Genomic DNA, 19596 nt, shown 5'->3' with positions numbered 1-19596 from the left:
TCTGTATATTTAGGGTGTATTCACACGTACAATTACTTCTAAAAAAATGTTAATCCTTCCAGTACTTATCCTTCCAGTACATATCAGCTGCTGTATGATCCACAGGAAGTTCTTTTATTATTTTCTGTCTGACCACAGTGCTCTTTGCACACACCTCTGTCCATTTTAGGAACTCTCCAAAGTAGGAGAAAATCCTCATAGCAAACCTATCCTGCTCCGGACAGTTCCTAAAATGGACAGAGGTGTCAGCAGAGAGCACTGTGGTCAGACAGAAAGGAAATTCAAAAAGAAAAGAACTTCCTTCCTGTAGATCACAACAGCAGCTAAGTACTGGAAGGATACATTTTTTTAATAGAAGTAATTTACAAATCTGTTTAACTTTCTGGCACCAGTTCATTTAAAAAAATAAATAAATAAATAAAGAAGATCATGGGGGTCCCAGCGGTCAGACCCCGTGATCTATAACTTATCCCCTGTCCTTTGGATAGGGCATGAGTTATTTTTCACTGCACTACTCCTTCAATCTTCCCTTCTCCAAAGGGTTTCTTTTAGAGATGAGCGAACTTACAGTAATTTGATTCGTCACAAACTTCTCGGCTCGGCAGTTGATGACTTTATCCTGCATAAATGAGTTCAGCTTTCAGGAGCTCCGGTGGCTGGAGACTCTCTCCTAGGACTGTATCCACCTTTTCCAGCCACCGGAGCACCTGAAAGCTGAACTCATTTATGCAGGATAAAGTCAGCAACTGCCGAGCCGAGAAGTTTGTGATGAATCGAATTACTGGAAGTTCGCTCATCTCTAGTTTCTTTATGTGGGAGCTAAAATCACAGTCAATTACCCTCACATTGTTAACCTGCACACATAACCTGTGAACCGTATCAAATATAAGGATTTAAAGAATAAAAATGAAAATATAAAAAGTGTTTTACCTTCGTCTTACTTTTTTATTACATTTACACCTAAATAGATTTTGGCCTGTCGACCATCTTCAAAGCATGGCCTCAATAAAAGAAATCTATGGACTTAGTTGAACTTTTTTTTTTTTTTTTATACTTTTGCAGAATATTTTTATTTCTGGAAGCTGCTCAAGTTCAAGTCACTTACTACTTCCCACAACATTGTCCTACTGTAAATAAATGAAAAGGGTTAAAGGGGTACTCCAAAGGATAAGGCATGAGATGTCTGATCGCGGGGGTCCCACCGCTGGGGACCCCCACAATTTCCCTGTTGCACCCGGCTTTCATTTAGAGCGTCGGGTGCAGCGCCGGAGGCTCGTGATGTCATGGTCGCGCCTCGCCCGATCACGGCCATGCCCCTCACAGCCGGCACATCCCCTCCCATAGACTTACATTAAAGGGGCATGGCCGTGATGTCACGAGTAGGGCGTGACCGTGATGTCACGAAACCTCTGCCCCGCATCGCCGCAGCTTTGATCGCGGGGGTCCCAGAAAATCCCAGAGTAAATCTTGAAGGTTCATGGTATGGATCAAGTCAAACATTTTGATCTGTTTTTTTCATGCTTCAGTGTTCTGGGTCAGAGGAGTCCTGCTAAAAATAATAAGGATGGAAATGACATCCGATGGTAAAAAGATTTTATTTTTTTAATCGTCTTAGTATCCTTAGAAATGAAGCCTTTACATCTTGGTTCCTTAAACTGTAGATAAGAGGGTTTAGCATAGGGGTCACCACACTGTAGAAGAGAGCCAAGAAACGGTCAGACTCCAAAGAATACAGAGATCGGGGCCGAAGGTACATGAAAGACGCTGTGCCATAGAAAAGAGTGACGGAAGTCATGTGAGATGCACAAGTGGAGTACGCTTTACTGCGATTGTCCACAGAGGTCATTTTTAGTAGAGTAGAGATGATTTGGGTGTAGGAACCTAGGATGAGAAGGAAGGGCATCAAAAGGATGGCCACGCATACGCTAAAGATGGCAATCTCATTCAGGTAGGTTTCTGAGCATGCTAGCTTCAGGACTGGGGGTATGTCACAGAAAAAGTGGTCAATGACATTCGGCCCGCAGTAGGGCAGGTGGAAGATAAACATGGTCTGCCCCATGGAAAGTAAAGCCCCAGACAACCACGAAAAAGCAGAAAGACAACAACAGTTCTTAGAGCTCATGACCAGATGATATATAAGAGGTCTACAAATGGCGGTGAAACGGTCAAAGGCCATTATGGCCAGAAGAAGACATTCAGTGGTTCCCAATGACAAGAAGAAGAACATTTGAACGGCGCAGCCAAGAAATGAGATTTTCTTGTTTTCCGAAAGGAGATTGATAAGAATTTTTGGCATGGTGACGGATGAGTAGACTATCTCCAAGATGGATAAGTTACACAAGAAGAAGTACATGGGAGATTGCAGAGCAGGATCTGAACGCACAACGTAGACAACTGCTCCATTACCGGCCAGAGTGGTCAAGTATATGATGAGGAGAAAGAAGAAAATGGGAAGAGAGATATTTGTGAAGGCTGAGAAACCGAGGATGATAAAGTTGGTCACAGCAGTCTGGTTCATCATCGTCCTCACGGTAACATTCACACATTAAACGTCATCCTGTCGGAAAAGAAACATCATCTTACATTGAGACACACCAGCTGGTGCATAATATCCTGCACACGGACTGTAGTGACAAGTCAGTGATTGTTCCGTGCAGTTCCTAAGCCCCCCCCCCCCCCCCCACGCACACACTGAAAAAAATAGTCTACCAAATCTATGAATTTTGGCAAGACCTTCTGACTATCTAATGTGTATGGGGCCTCCCAACTCTCCCCGTCTGAGGATGTTGTTGAAAGGAGGATTAGCCTCTTTTTTTGGAGAAATAAGCTAGCACCAGAAGAGTCTGTCAGCGACTTTCCTCCCCTTTCTCCGTTCAGAACACATTAATGCAATAAGTACAATTGAAGTGCAGTAGTACAGAGCAAAAAATATATACAAATTGCACAATCCCAATAAATAGGCAATGGCAGAAGCTAAAGTAGCAATACAGGATTGGGGAATGTGCAAAGTGACAGCATGTGACAAAAAGATATATAATACAAGGTCAAAGCTCTGCAATATACCTGCCATGTACCCAAGTGGACAATGGAGCACCTACACCTCAACGCACGTTTCGCCTATGGGCTTCGTCAGGGGGCAGCTGTTGGTTGTCCAGGCATGCTGGGAGTTGTAGTTTTGCAACAGCTGGAGGCACCCTGGTTGGGAAACATTGACCTATACTATATACTACTATGTAGTCCAACATGCTGGAAGTTGTAGTTTTGCAACAGCTGGAGGCACCCCTGGTTGGGAAACGCTGACCTATACTATATACTACTATATAGTCCAACATGCTGGGAGTTGTAGCTTTGCAACAGCTGGAGGCACCCCTGGTTGGGAAACACTAATCTATACTATATACTACTATATAGTCCAATATGCTGGGAGTTGTAGTTTTGCAACAGCTGGAGGCACCTTTGGTTGGGAAACACTGACCTATACTATATACTACTATATAGCCCAACATGCTGGGATATTTAGTTTTCGTTTAAGGCAGTTGCTGAGCCACAGGCTGTATCAGGGCATGCTGGGAGTTGCAGTTAGTAACTAACTGCAACTCCCAAATTTAATTTAAAAAAAAGTGATCAAAAAGTCCCATAAAAAAAAAAAAAAAAAAGTGGTACTGTTAAAAACTACAGATTGGGGCTCATAAAATGAGCTATAGGGGTCAGAATAGCACAACATTTCCCCATTTCCACTGCATATGTGTATCCTGTGATGTTAAGCATATATAATTAATTATGCAACTTAGCATGGCCGGTTTTATATATATATATATATATATATATATATATATATATATATATATATATATAATTTATTTTATTTTTTTTGCAAGAAAGGTGTCAACCCTATCTTTGCCATGTTAGAAGTTGCACACAGGAGCCTTGTTAACGATTTTCCATTGTGGCAGAGAAGCTTCAACTTACGCCTGAGATATATCATACAACATTCACGGAATAGAGACAATCGGCATGGTATAAAAGAAGAAAGCTGTGACCCCCCCACAACACACAGTCAGCAGCATTACATACTGCCAGTGCAGGGCAATAGTACACTCTATTTCTAGACATGTAATTACTGACGGGGATATAGTACATCTGTCTCTAGTGTTTTACATCTGATGTCTGCGTCTATTATTCAAATCCCCTAAGTATTATTAGTTTTACCAATAGCAGACTATACATATGTGGTAGCCTGGGGGATGTAGGGTATGGGGAGTGTAGCTGTGCGGGTATTAAAGGGTGCTTATTAAGGCTAGGATTCCACTTGGATTTTTTTCTGGCAGTTTTTGGATATCTGTCACTGCAGTTTTTGAGCCAAAGCCAGAAGTGTATTCAAAAGAACATATAAAGGAAGGACTTACACTTCTCCTCCCTTATGGATCCACTTCTGACTTTGGCTTAAAAACTTCAGTGGCAGTTTTCCAAAAACTGCCAGAAAAAGAACCAAGTGGAATCCTAGCCTTAAGGGGTATTCCAGGCCAAAACTTTTTTTTATATATCAACTGGCTCCGGAAAGTTAAACAGATTTGTAAATTACTTCTATTAAAAAATCTTAATCCTTCCAATAGTTATTAGCGTCTGAAGTTGAGTTGTTGTTTTCTGTCTAACTGCTCTCTGATGACTCACGTCCCGGGAGCTGTGCAGTTCCTATGGGGATATTCTCCCATCATGCACAGCTCCCGGGACGTGACATCATCATTGAGCAGTTAGACAAAAACTTCAGAAGCTAATAACTATTGGAAGGATTAAGATTTTTTAATAGAAGTAATTTACAAATCTGTTTAACTTTCCGGAGCCAGTTCATATATATAAAAAAAGGTTTTGCCTGGAATACCCCTTTAACCCTTGCTATTCTTGATGCCAGGGTGAGGGCTCCTCTTTAACTCTTTTCCTACTGCCGCCCTTCCCAGGAACGATAGGGAGGTAGATGGTAATAGGTTTGAGGTAGTGAGTAATAATGGATTGTCCACAACCGGAAATCTTCTGCAAACAGCGTTACTGAAGATTTTCCGTACACTTAATTATCATAACAGTCTCTTATCATAACAACAGCTTCCCTTTGGAGATTGACAATGGTTGGGACTTTAGCTTTAAAAGTCTTTAGTCTATTGCGTTGTTCCACTGGATTTAGGGGAATTAGTTGCGGTCCAGTAGTCACACTAGCATTAGCAGGAATTAGGGTAAAACTCACGATTTTTGGTTCTGCTGAGGCCTTAGGTTTTGAGGCCTAGCGTGTCTTTGAAAGTTGCTTAGCACGCCGTCCTGTTAGTCCGGCATCCACGAGAGCAGCAACCCAAGAGAGCGATAATTGGACGCAGCTCCCTTATATGGTCAGGGGCTGGACTAACACTAATTGGTCCAAATGGATGTCAATCACCTTTACAGAGATTTGTGACCCAAGGACCTCCTAAGGTCTTGCAACATACCATAGAGGTTCCCTAGCATGATCATATGACCAAAGGTCCTGCGACGCTGAAGAAGGCAAGTACTATACATTCCTATACAATATAGATATAATTATTAATATATACATTTATGAACATTAAAGTTAGACTTAAGGAGAGGCGACTAGGGGCTGTCCCACCTGAGGAACCCTACCTGAACGTAGTTACTCTAACTTTGGGGACCTCTGCACTAGGTAATGAATGCAATACGGTACCGGGAAACCACAAACCCACTTACTTAAGATAAGTCGTCCTCTGCGTCAGTCCCCTAACACAGAGGGACGAAGTGAAGGTCGGGTACAACCTATAAACCTACTTAACATTTACTTTTTGGTGTACAAACATTGGTTTGGGTAAACTCACGAACATGGTTGGTTAGTTCACAAAGTTAGTAACAGGATGATATTAGTCACATGAGATACATCCTACTTAGCATTTTCTTTTCTTTCTCTAGCTCACTAGACAATTGAAATCTCACAATACATTTGTGCCATATTAGCTACCTTTTCAGTACACTGGCAGTATATTGGCTTGCCCGAGAATTTCTACAAATAAGGGTGGCTACTAGGGTCTATTGGCTACACGCTCATATCCCTAGAACAGAACAGATAAACCTTTCAGGTTACCTTTAAATATGTGTATTATTTTTAAGCTAGCAAGAGTATCTACTGGCCAGGCAGAACATCTCGCACACGTATAAGAACAGAGAATTAGTGTACATGACAGTGGCAGGATATGGAAAAATTGACATTAGCTACAATTCCCAAGACATTTACTTTAGTGTGAGATCAATTTTTGTTTGTTTGGTGTACAAAATTTTAAGTGAGGTAAGTACCCTAAAGTGATTGTTTTGTGAAGTACTATGTGTTCAGTACTGTGTGTAAGGTCAGTCTTGATACCTTAAGGGTAGTTTCCCTTGAGTGGACCTTTGAGAAGGTGTTAGTGATGGGTGACAAACTGGTTATTCCTCAGCCGAGAAAGCCACCTTCTAGCAACTACTACAACACCTATTATATACATTTCTTTATGTACATGAGTACAATAACCATTTACATTTAATTATTCTAGCATGAATATTTATTAAACACTCAAATAGGATTCAGGTGCATTCACCAGATACGTGCAACTGTCACGAAGAATGTCACGTTACGATTGAGGAATTTACAAGTAAACGTGCGTGCAAGGATCAGCAGTCCACCTGCACTAAGAGTCTAAACTTTCAGGGCTAGCACAGTTTAGCCGGGCACACACTTACGAATCTCCGACCTCTAGGAGTCTCTTGGTCTAGAGACCAGGCACAAAAGCTTGATGGTTACTTTATAACTTAAACAGTCTTAGCATAGTCCTGCTATGCACATTTCCTTGAACTTGTTGCAAACAGTCTGTGAAGACAAAAACAGAAGATTTTTCAAAGCAGAATGAGTGTCACCTTCAAATAAAACTCTGGCGATGTCATCCTGCTCCTCGCCTAGAGCCTCTGCCCCTCTCAGGATCACGAGCAGGCAAAGAATTAATGTGGCTCTCCCACACCACATTGGTCAGGGTAGAATGTAACACAGAAGGATTGAGGTTAACAGTTGGTGCTGGTTGGTTCGGCCCCACCTCCTCATTAGGCGTGGGCCACAGCACATTTGTTGGTACCTGGGGGGTAGACCAAAGCTCCTTGTTGGGAGTAGGCCCAGGTACTTTAGTTGGTACCCGTGGTCGAGGCCAAACCTCCTGGACAGGAGTAGGCCAGGGTACTTTGTGGTAGACAGAAGGAATTGGTTGAGACTCCTCCTCCTTGAGTGCGCTGGTGGAGGTATCAGGAGCAGGCCATTTCGGCCTCAGCTGGAAGGGGTCCGCTTCCCAATCATTTGAAGGAAAATACTTGAAGGGTAGTTGAGTTGGAGCTGCTGGCCTGGTGACTGTGGCCTCCCACTCTCCATGCAGGCCCCGGACAGGGATGTATTCTACTATCTCACCCATCTCCAGAGAATGGAACTTCTTGTGTAGATATGACCTCTGTACAGCTCGCCAGTTTACGAGGATGGTATAGCCGGTGTGGCAATTAATGAGGGTACCATAACCTCTGACCTTGTCGAACATGGCCACTGTTGCTCTGCGTCGTTCCAAGGGCTCCTCCCCTTCTCGGGGATGATCCCATCTGCAGATAAAGAGTGCCTCCATCTCCTTGGTGTTCTCCTGATAGCGGATCCTCTCCTCAAGAGGCAGATGTACATGTTTAGGAGCATAAAGTTCTCTGTGTCGGGTCTTTAATTGTTCCATCAGGTTGGCTATTTCCGCCTCCTGGAGGGCCCTTTCTTGTTGCGCCTCAGGAACCGATGGTAGAGGTTTCCCAGGCAGGGGTTGAAGCACATCATGCATATATTGGACAAAGTCAGGTTCATCCCCAAAGACCCATTGGGGCAATTTTGGTGAGCACGGTCGTGCATTTTGCAGGGCAGATAAGGGTATTTCTGCTTCAGGGCTGCTAGAGGAAGAGAAGGCAGCCTCAGGTGGTGTGCTTGCCGAGGATTCCTCCGTCAGGATCTCAGCCCATGAACCCCAGGTGCGGTGGTGAGGGCACAATCTCACCGGTGATGGAGTTCCAGGTGTCCCTGCGGTGTCCCCCGGAGGGGTATCCTGCCAGTCGTCGTCGTCGTCATCGGGCAGTGGGGGAAGATTGCAGGTCCCCTCTTCGTCCAATGACAACAGCTGCAAACGGTCGGCAAGATCGTGGAACAGTTGGGCTGCGACTGCCGCAACTTTCCTTTGTTCTGGTGCCATCTTCGTGCGCATGCCACGTGGAACGCTGCTCTGTCTGTACCTTCCGGCTCTCCTTTGTACAGACTGAAGAGGTCGCTGTGCAGGATTTCCTTTATACTGGGCTTCGCCAAGAGGGCTGCCGGCCGGAAGAACGTCATCGGTGCAGACCCGACTTCCTGTTCCCCCGGAAACAACAACCGCATCTCTAAGTTCCCTTTCAGCTGCAATACACTCACTTGGGGCGGGTCGTGGCGCAGCGTGGGCCTTCTTTGCGCGCTTTTCCGGCAGCGAGTTAACTCTTGCAATGCTGACCGGGCCTGAGGATCGTAGCATACATTCGCATCTCACTTTACACATTTCTGCAGCAATAAAATTTTTGTCTCCCCTCTTACTTTTTTCGTGTGTGCTCTCTGCACGCGGCACCATATGCAATCTTCCGTACAACTATATGGTGCTCCGTAACACATGGGGACAGTCTATTATACAGGGGGAGTACACTCTTTACTTGGTGGCGACAGCTGGAGGCACACACCCGTATCCTGTTCGTAAGACGCCAAAAAGCTATGTGGTAGCCTGGGGGATGTAGGGTATGGGGAGTGTAGCTGTGCGGGTATTAAAGGGTGCTTATTAACCCTTGCTTTGTGACGCCAGGGTGAGGGCTCCTCTTTAACTCTTTTCCTACTGCCGCCCTTCCCAGGAACGATAGGGAGGTAGATGGTAATAGGTTTGAGGTAGTGAGTAATAATGGATTGTCCACAACCGGAAAGCTTCTGCAAACAGCGTTAACTTTACTGTAGATTTTCCGTACACTTCATTAACATAACAGTCTCTTATCAATATAACAGCTTCCTTATGGAGATTGACAATGGTTGGGACTTTAGCTTTAAAAGTCTTTAGTCTATTGCGTTGTTCCACTGGATTTAGGGGAATTTGTTGCGGTCCAGTAGTCACGCTAGCATTATCAGGAATTAGGGTAAAACTCACCATTTTTGGTTCTGCTGAGGCCGTAGGTTTTGAGGCCTAGTGTGTCTTTGAAAGTTGGGTAGCACACCGTCCTGTTAGTCCGGCATCCACGAGAGCAGCAACCCAAGAGAGCGATAATTGGACGCAGCTCCCTTATATGGGCAGGAGCTGGACTAACACTAATTGGTCCAAATGGATGTCAATCACCTTTACAGAGATTTGTGACCCAAGGACCTCCTAAGGTCCTGCAACATACCATAGAGGTTCCCTAGCATGATCATATGACCAAAGGTCCTGTGACGCTGAAGAAGGCAAGTACTATACATTCCTATACAATATAGATATAATTATTAATATATACATTTATGAACATTAAAGTTAGACTTAAGGAGAGGCGACTAGGGGATGTCCCACCTGAGGAACCCTACCTGAACGTAGTTACTCTAACTTTGGGGACCTCTACACTAGGTACTTGATGCAATACAGTTCCGGGACACCACATATATATATGAACAAAAGGATGACCGCAGCACTCCAAAGTATCAAAAATAAAAAGTGACTTTTATTCCATGAACAGGCAAGTTATCCTTTTGTTCCTGTATCCTTTTGGACCCGGGACCGGGGTCCCAGTGATCTGCCTGCACCATATTTATTTAATTCGCTGTTTTGGAGGTGCTGTTCTACACCCAATTTGATATATATATATATATATATATATATATATATATATATATATATCTTATATCTATAGCATGGTGACGCTCCAGTAAGGATGAACGTTGTACACAGTATACAATCAGCATCAGTAGATGCTCTGTAAAGTTTCTTGAATTTTTACAGGTCTTTTAGTAAAAACTTTGTATCTCCCCGCTGTACCTGGCGTTGTTGGTAGTGCAGGTGCTCCCATGCCATCTTATTGATGCCACATCTTTAAAGGGGTACTCTGCCCCTAGATATCTTATGTCTGATCGCAGGGGTCCCGCCGCTGGGGACCCCCGCATTCTTAGCTGCGGCACCCCAGACATCCGGTGCGAACTTAGCTCCGTGCCAGATGACTGGCGATGCAGGGCGGAGGCTTATGACATCACGGCCATGCCCCCTCAATGCAAGTCTATGGGAGGGGGCATGATGGCAGTCACGATCCCTCCCATAGACTTTCATTGAGGGTGTGTGGCCATGACATCACGAGTGGGACGTGGCCGGGATGTCATGTGCTTCCGGCACTACACCCGATGCTCTAAACGAATGTCGGGTGCCGCAGCGACAGAACCGTCGCGATCAGACATCTTATCCCTTATCCTTTGGATAGGGGATAAGATGTCTAGGGGCAGGGTACCCCTTTAACATTGAAAGGCATCTGCCAACAACTAGGGATACTTTATGCAGCTTTATTTTAGTGTTAAAAAGCATACAAAATTTTATAGCGCAATGTGTTTTTTAACAAGCTTTTAGTTACCATGGGTTACCACATGTCACTGTGACTTTAAACCACTTTAAAACTCTTCTAGGACCCTGTGAGTGTAATACAGGACTATAGAGCTCTTAGGGAGTGGTATAAACGTGTTTTGAGGATTCTTTTTATTACTGGTTCCTGGAGAACTAGTTTAACACAAACTCAACATTTTCCAAAAGTTGGGTGAGCCCGGCAAACTTTTCGGTTTTTGGTGAGCCCGGCGAACCAAATTTTTATACATTTGCTCATCTCTATTGCTATCTTGCAGATAATGATATGTAAAGAAAATTACTGTTGTTTTGCTCGTATTTCCAATTATCATGTTATTTTTTAAGTATTTCATTAATCTGTTCTCCAGAGATCAATTTGACTAGTTGCAATGTAAAAAGGAGAAGTCCCAGAAGAACAGGGCCAAGACATTACGCCGCTATCTCCCCTGATATATAATAGGTGATAAACCAAGACGATGGCTTCTGTGTTCTCAATGCCAGGCAGATGCAGGTGAGTTATTGACTGTTACAAGTTGCTTGATGCCCATAATACCGGCACAAATTAAAGGATGACGCTCGTCCGGCACAGGGATGTGCACACATAGATTCAAAAGGGGGCTTGAGCCTATGTGCCTGCCCTATAATGCTCCCAATGATTGGAACCTTTGTGGGGTCATGCGGGTCCCATTCAGCTGACACGACTGCCAGAGGTCCCTTACCTCAGAAATTGTATTGTGTTAACAAATGTAAGGTTTTTACAAACTTTTTTTTTTTTTATAATGAGAAGTGCCCTTTTTTCTACTTGAGCCCCTGCACCCCAAAATGTCTGTGCACGTCCCTGGTCATGAAAAACATGTGACGGCTGGAACATACAATTCCCAGACAATCCCTGGTACCAGTTCCATTGTTCCAGTGGTTTCCACAGCAAGGATTTGACCACCACTGGACATGATCTCGGTAAATTTCTGACTATGTTTACTGTGGCACCTAGAAAGTTTTTTTTTATATATGTTTTTATTATTTTATACAACATAATTACATAAATGAAAACATTACCAAACAAAACACTAATACATAATGTAACTTCAGCGCTCCGGCCAGACACGCTGGCCGTGAGCACTCTCCTCTCATGTTCCCGCTGCCGGCGGGGCTGGGATACACATCGCGGTACACGCCCGTCACTCACCTCCCTGGTCTTCCGTGTTCTCAGTCCCGGCGCATGTGCCCCCGCCTCCTAGTGCGGACGCGTGCCGGAGCTCTGGTATTACAACCACCATAAGACTGTCACTACTAATAAAATCCACCCACATTAATCCAGGAAATCTACATGTTGTCCAACTGAGACAGGGATTGAGCTGCTTATACAAACTGGAGTTTGAGACTATGACTTATATATTGTCATGTGTATGGCCAGCTTGAAGGTTATTCACAACTGAAATGTTTACCCAACCCAGTCATTGGGATACTGATGAAGACTTGATGGCTATTAAATATAAATATATATATATATGGTGGCCCAGTATGGTGTACCCTTGCTGCCCTGTGTGGCAGCCTCCTGCAGAGTCCCCTGGGCCTCCCTTGCATTTGTTCCCCCATGTACATAAGTTTCACCAATTGTTGCATTATAAAATGTGTAAAGAGGTGTTATAACTTTAAGAAGGTTGTCATGTGACTTGTCATGTGATTGTTACCCAGGAGGTATCAGTGACCAGATGACCCAAGTGTGGCCTATGGGCTCCCTGCTAGTCTCCCCCATATAAGCCCTCTCTCTTGCTTCCTGCTGAGGTCCAGTGCAGTCGAGTCCTAGAGAGTCCAGAGTCATAGGAGCCTCAAGTCCAGTCTGCAGCCACAAGAAGCTACAAGTAACCACAGTCTCCGTCTTGTCAGTCATCAGTCAAGTCAGTCACAGTCACCAATTGTCAAGTCAACGTGGCCTGCATTAAATTGACCCAATCTACTACAAGTCCCAGCAAGCCCTTATGGTCTCTGAAGTCACTGGTCATCTCCGTGGACCCTGGCTGAACTGAATAGACTTCCCCACCTGTCTAACCTCAGTAAAGCTACCGTTATCCGTAACTTAGCATCGGAGTTATTATTGCCCCCGTGCCTAGCCCAGGATCCAGCGGTATACCTTCGGGTGGTATTGAGGACAAACCATACCCTAGCATCACCAATACAAGGGGTTAATGCCATCTGCCCCTAGGGTAATTACATCTGCCCTGCATCGTACCCCATACCACAACTTTTGGCGTCCTACAAACAGGATACAGGTGTGCTCCTTGTGCGAAAAGTCCTCCCCCCAAGTCTGAACTGTGTTCAGTATTGTCAGTGAAAATCGCATGCTGATGTGAATAAAAGTTGCGCCAGAAAGTGTATGGGACTTTGTTAGTGGGCAGTGTTATACCCGAGGTGCTTGTGAAATAGAGGGGGAGATGAAGAAAAGACTGTTGTCCGCCATTGTGAAATGTTAAAGTACTGTGTCCACCATGTGCAAGATCAGATCAGAAGCTATGTTATGTTGTCAAGTATTGCCTGTACCTGCAAGGTACTTCCTGATGCACTTCCGGACGGTGGCTATTTTCCCAAAGCCCTGCATAAAAAGAGAAGCTGCCAGATCCTCCCAGTTTGCCGGAAGTCAGCAAGTGGAGCAACATGGCGGGACAGGCAAGCACAGGTGCAGAGAGTCCCAAGATGGCGCCGGAGGCCCGAAAAGTTGTTGCGGCCGCGGCGCACCTGTTTCAAGAATTAGCTGACCGTCTCCAGAAGATCTCCATCGAGGCTGAAGAGGCCTGCTACCAAGTCCGGAGGACAATAGAGATTGGCCACCAACCCTGGCAGAGGGAACGCCGGCATCTTCTCATGCATCATCGCCAGTGTGGCTGTCCCCTCACCACCGGACCTGGGGGGTCCTGGGCCGAAATTCACCCCAAGGAGTCAGAAGTGAGTACCAAGGCTGAGGCCACTTTCTCTACCCCTCGTTCTACCCCTAGCTCAGAGTAAACCCCCCAGGCTCAGAAGTTTGCAGCACGTCCCCAGTCCCCACCTTTACCAAAGTGATTGTTTGGTGATGAGCCTGGACTAATACAGCATGTGAGAGAGCACTTACTTCCCCTGCCAGGGAAGTCCCATTCCCCAGTCCCACCGACCCAATCCGAGAGGGCCAGAAGAGAAGCTTAAGTGGCCGAGATTGTAGAGGGGCTGAGGGCACAAAAAATGGTAAGATATGGGCCGAACCTGCTGCCAAATGAGGTGCGACAAGTGCAGCAGCAGGACACAAAAGCATTGGAGGCCCTGTAGATTTGGAAGCTAGAACATCTCCGAGAGGGAGAGCCGCACCTGGAACGTCGCAGAGCCACGGTCATAAAATTTGACAAAGTGCGGGAGTTTGGCACCCTAATGGACTGTCGTCATGGTGGGACCATCTTGGTCAAATGTCAAGCAGTGCAGAGAGACTATCTCCCCCCATCACTGCATTCTCTAGAGGGCGGGGAGATCGTGGAGTATACTCCTGTACAGAGTTTGAGAGGAGAGTGGGCGGCTGCGGTGACCGGTCCGAAGAATCCAACCCAGATTCCGTTTGCATACTTCCCATCGGACGACTGGGACGACGATCCCTTTGGGTTGCTGCCTCCTAAAGCCAGAGGTACTGTCTGGGAGGAGGAGGTCTACATGCCCGAGGTGCCTATCATGGCACCAAAGTTCCTGCCAAAATCGTCTGTGAATGTGCCCAGGCCTACTCCTGTGGTGGAGGAGGTTTGGCCTAACCAGCAGGCACCAACTGAAGTGCCTCGGCCTACTCCCGCAGAGGAGGTTTGTCCGGCCCAACAGGCACTTACTGCTGTTCCCCCAGTGGCGCAAGCCACTGCAGTACAAATGGTGGTCCCAATCAGCCCCACCATTAAAGAGTCTACTTTGTCCCGGTTGAATTGGAACACCCGAATGAGTCCATTAGAGGGGGCACAGTCCCGTGGATCCTGCTACGTGTCCCAGCCTCGGAAGCAGTCTGACAGGCGAGGCTAGGATGGCAAGTTTCCAAGTTAAGGAAGCCTACCAGTGATAATTCTGCTGTGTTACTAACTAACTTTACTTTGTGAAGTACTTTTGTTGTCTACAGGTTATGCAACGTTTAAGAAGAAGTGCCTGACAAACTTGTCAAGAAGTTTATTTGTAACCATTTGCATAAGTGTATGTGCCCGGCTTTTAGACGTTATTCTTTACTAAGAACTCTTAAGTGTACCAGAACTGTGGGCGGTACTAGGAACAAAATAATAATATATGTATATACCATTAGAGTAATATATTTTGCTATTATCTTTGTGTAAGTGTACTATAATGTTTATGGTGTGCTGTAATAAACGTATATAATATGTCTGTACAAAAATGTCAAGATGTACAGTGTCTTTTGTTCATGGCAATTTACATAGGAGGCATCCTGACCCGATCAGGAGAAACCTAGCCACTACGTAGCTTCCTGCTAGATATAGGGAGTAAAACCAGTATCACACATAGTCCAATTAATTTAGTCAGTCTATACAATGTGTATATGAGTTAGTCAAAATGTCTAGTCAGGACTGTATCTAACGTGTCCATTACCAGTCCATATTGTAAAGTAAATGTTTATATGTATCTAACATTTTCCTGTCCCCGTGTAAAGGGTGCTCTCCTGGCCAGAGGGTTCCCCTGCAACTTAAGTAAAGCACATAGAGAGACAGAAATCATGTATATAGAGGTAACAATGGTGTGTTGTATAAAATATGTATAGAGTTCTGGGGAGAACTGTTTTAGTACCGAAGTAGCCCCAGTAGCTAAGGCATTGGGTTGATAGCCTCCGGCAGCCGAATCCGCTGTTTATGTATTTCAGTATTTAAGGTATGTTACCAATGCAGTTGCAAGTGTAATAAATCCCAGATGTTTAACAATTTATTTCCCAAAGGCATGTATGGACATTTCTAAAGTGCTACATGGACTCACCCCCTGTTGTTATTAACTATCAAGACCTGTGAAGGACATTTTATACAAATATGCCCCAGGAACTGTCACGAGGCCTCAGTTGCCACTGTTAGTCGTCCGCCCTCCAGGACTGGGCGCCGAGGATGGCTGTGTTCAAGAGGGGGAGTTTGTGGTGGCCCACTACGGGAGGTGTAACCCTGTACCCTTGCTGCCCTGTATGGCAGCCTCCTGCAGTGTCCCCTGGGCCTCCCTGGCACTTGTTCTCCCATGTACGTATTTTTCACCAATTGTTGTATTATAAAATGTGTAAAGAGGTGTTATAATTTTAAGAAGGTTGTCATGTGAGTTGTCATGTCATGTGATTGTTACCCAGGAGGTATCAGTGACCAGATGACCAAAGGGTGGCCTATGGGCGCCCTGCTAGTCTCCCTCATATAAACCCTAGGAGGAGCTAGCTCTCTCTATCTCTTGCTTCCTGCTGAGGTCCGGTGCAGTCGAGTCTAGGTGTGTGTCCAGTGTCAAAGGAGGCCTCAAGTCCAGTCTGCAGCCACAAGCAAGTAAGCCACAGTCTCAGTATTGTCAGTCATCAGTCAAGTCAGTCACAGTCATCATTTGTCAAGTCAACGTGGCCTGCATTAAATTGACCATATCTACTACAAGTCCCAGCAAGCCCTTAAGGTCTCTGAGTCACTGGTCACCTCCATGGGCCCTGGCTGAACTGTATAGACTTTTCCACCTGTCTAACCTCAGTAAAGCTACCGTTGTCCGTAACTGGGCATCAGAGTCATTATTGCCCCCATGCCAGTCCCAGGATCCAGCGGTATTGTCATTTCTGTCTTGGTCTGTGTTCACACACAGCTATTGGATTTGCTTGTGTGTGAACAGTTTTATGTTCCCTGGTCAGGGAATAGTTAAAGCCTTTGGCTTTCTGTCCATTAGTTCTTAGGGTGTATCTACATAATATCAGCTCTGTCAGGCCTCAGGACTGGTGGTTACATATGGATATGCTGCTACGGAGCTTAGTGAAACACTCCTTGTTTTGAGCTTTTAATCAACTATCTCTGTTTTAACATGCCCCTTGCATCTATCTTTGATATGTTCTGGGCTTTTACCCATGGTTAGATGGCATGCACTTAGTAGATTTGAATCTGTGTTTGTATAGTCAGTTTTAGGATTTGTATGTCCTTTCTGCTATGTATCTGTTCACACTGTGTTTTCTCTTGTATCCATTTTCTGTAACTTGGCATCCCTGTTACTGCCTGTGTCTACTGGAGGTTTTCTGAGGGATTGAGATTATTCCTGTCTTGTGTTCGGTGTGAACAATGTTCTATAATTATATCTTGTTGTATCCGTTTTTCTGAGTTGTACTGAGTTGTATTCTGATGGTACTGTTTATTCCCTTTGTCTACCGAAGGTCTTCTGCAGGATTGAGCTAATTCCTGTTTGTTTCTTGAGTCCAAGTTAAATCATCCGTTTTCTTTGTCTGGTATTTTGAACTCTATATGTTTATTAGTTCTTTATTCAGATCTTTGGCGTTTTTGTACATGCACTGATCATAGAGTACATGATCACTTAGCTAGCTTTTTCCTCTGTGCTTTACCATTGGTCTATAGTGTCCTCTGTGCAGCTCTCTGATCTGTTCCCTCTGAACTTATTAACAGAGTTCTATGTTCCTGTTATATTTCTAGCTTGTGACCGACTGTTTATTAGTATGTGTTTTTAGGCCCCTGCACTTTAGCTCAGGGAGGGACTGACGCCCAGTTGTCGATCCACTGTTTAGGGTGGGTGGGCAAGTAGGCAGGAAGAGTGGTTTTAGGGTCAGTTTAGGGCTCACTCTCCCTGTCCCCTGGTCGGTCCCTGACAGGTATACCTTTGGGTGGTATTGAGGACAAACCATGCCCTGGCGTCACGAATACAAGGGGTTAATGCCATCTGCCCCTAGGGTAATTCCATCTGCCCTGCATCACACCCCATACCACATATATTTATAAATATATATATATTTATGTACAGTAGAAAACTGAAGTGCAGCACTCACCAGGTTAGATGCATAGAAACGCTTTATTTCAGATTAGACATATGGTGCACTCCACAGAGTTCGTGGGTCTCAACAGTCCTGTTTCGCGGTTAATCTGCTTGGTCACGCCCTTAGGCCCAGAGCTCCACAGAGCTGGTGAGTCTCGACGGTCACGTTACGCAGTTAATCAGCTTGGTCAAGCCCCTAGGGCCGGAGCTCCAAGGAGCTTGTGGGTCTTGAAGGTCCGGTTAAGCAGTTAATCCGTCACGCGGTTAATAGTCACGCCTTAAGCAGATTGACCATGAAACGGGACCATCGAGAACTATGAGCTCCATGGAGCACTGGTGACTTTTTTACTTTCAATCCCTGTGTTGTGTTCCATATGTGGAATAGGAAATAAAGCATTTCTATGCATCTAACCTGGTGAGTGCTGCACTTCAGTTTTCTACTGTACATATGCTTATTCTCTCTTTTTGTCCATGTAAGGTATAACTGACATACACCTATCTCTTGTGCATCACTACTGGAACGGAGATCAGCAGTGCAGTGCCCAGATTGCTATATTCTCTCTTTAGTCGATGGCTATTATAATCCATTATATCTTATTGATCTGTTCAAAGTTTAAGTCTTTTTTTTATTTATTTTAAGACCTTAGAAAGAAATGGAAACCACCAATTCTTCATCGGTGACAGAGTTTATACTCTCCACTTTTGCCGATCTCCAAAGTTACTGGCTTTGGCTCTTTGTGGGGTTTTTGGTCATTTTGATCATTACTATAACTGGAAACTTGGCAATCATTGTGTTGAGCCTTTATGACTCTCAACTACATGGCCCAATGTACTTTTTCCTGGCCAACCTATCATTCATCGACATCTGCCTGTCCTTGGTGACTGTTCCCCAAATGTTGAAGAATTTCTTGTTGGATCTTCAGAGAAGAGTCATATTGTTTGGCGGATGTATGGCCCAAATCTTCTTCTTTTTGACATTTGCCAATGTTGAGGACTTCTTGCTTGCTGTCATGGCTTACGATCGATACATGGCCATTTGTCACCCTCTCCACTATGTGATAGTAATGAAAAGGAGACTGTGTGCTCAGCTTGTTGCCTTTTGCTGGGTACTGTCTATAGCAAATGCCATTCTACATACCACCTTGACAGCGAGGTTGTCGTACTGCAAATCCAATTACATCGACCATTACTTGTGTGACATGGTGCCTCTCTTCAAGATCTCCTGTTCAGACACAATTATTAATCAAATGGTCATCTTCACGGAAGGGTTGATTGTGGTGGCCAGTCCCTTTTTGCTCATTTTGGTCTCCTATGTCCGCATCATTTCTACCATTCTCAAAATTCGCTCTGCCAAAGGAAGGAAAAAAGTTTTCTCCACTTGCTCTTCCCATCTGACTGTGGTGACCTTTTATTTTGGGACAATATTGTTTATGTACTTTCGCCCTAGATCTAGCTACTCTTTGATCAAGGACAGGGTAGCCAGCGTGATGTACACTATTTTAGCCCCCATGTTGAATCCTTTCATCTACACTTTGAGGAATAAGGATGTTCAACGAGCCTCAAGGAAGCTCTTTGCAAGAATAGGTTAAAAGGGTACTCCGCTGGGAAAAAAAAATAATTTAAATCAACTGGTGCCAGAAAGTTAAACAGATTTGTAAATGACTTCTATTTAAAAATCTTAACCCTTCCACTACTTATCAGCTGCTGTATGCTCCCCAGGAAGTTGAGTAGTTCTTTCCAGTCTGACCACAGTGCTCTCTGCTGACACCTCTGTCCATGTCAGGAACTGTCCAGAGCAAGAAAGGTTAGCTATGGGGACTTTATCCCGCTCTGGACAGTTTCTGACATGGACAGAGGTGTCAGCAGAGAGCACTGTGGTCAGACAGAAAGGAAATTCAAAAAGAAAAGAACTTCCTGTGGAGCATACAGCATCTGATAAGTACTGGAAGGATTAAGATTTTTATATAGAAGTAATATA

General features: G+C 44.7%; 2 protein-coding genes across 2 annotated transcripts; one reads left to right on the top strand and one right to left on the bottom strand.

Annotated features, from left to right (window-relative positions):
• Window positions 1-1549: 1549 nt before the first annotated feature.
• Window positions 1550-2521, bottom strand: LOC130291446 (olfactory receptor 10C1-like). Its single transcript, XM_056540167.1, is given in 1 exon segment — window positions 1550-2521. A coding segment is annotated over 1 exon segment (972 nt).
• Window positions 2522-18271: 15750 nt separating this feature from the next.
• Window positions 18272-19207, top strand: LOC130291445 (olfactory receptor 1F1-like). Its single transcript, XM_056540166.1, has one exon. It carries the CDS (start codon window positions 18272-18274, stop codon window positions 19205-19207), a length of 936 nt encoding a protein of 311 aa, XP_056396141.1.
• Window positions 19208-19596: the final 389 nt, after the last annotated feature.

The sequence above is a fragment of the Hyla sarda genome, chromosome 9, assembly GCF_029499605.1.
Source record: "Hyla sarda isolate aHylSar1 chromosome 9, aHylSar1.hap1, whole genome shotgun sequence".
Taxonomy (NCBI): domain Eukaryota; kingdom Metazoa; phylum Chordata; class Amphibia; order Anura; family Hylidae; genus Hyla; species Hyla sarda.
Note: the sequence above shows the minus strand (reverse complement) of the source record. Positions and strands in the feature narration are given on the sequence as shown.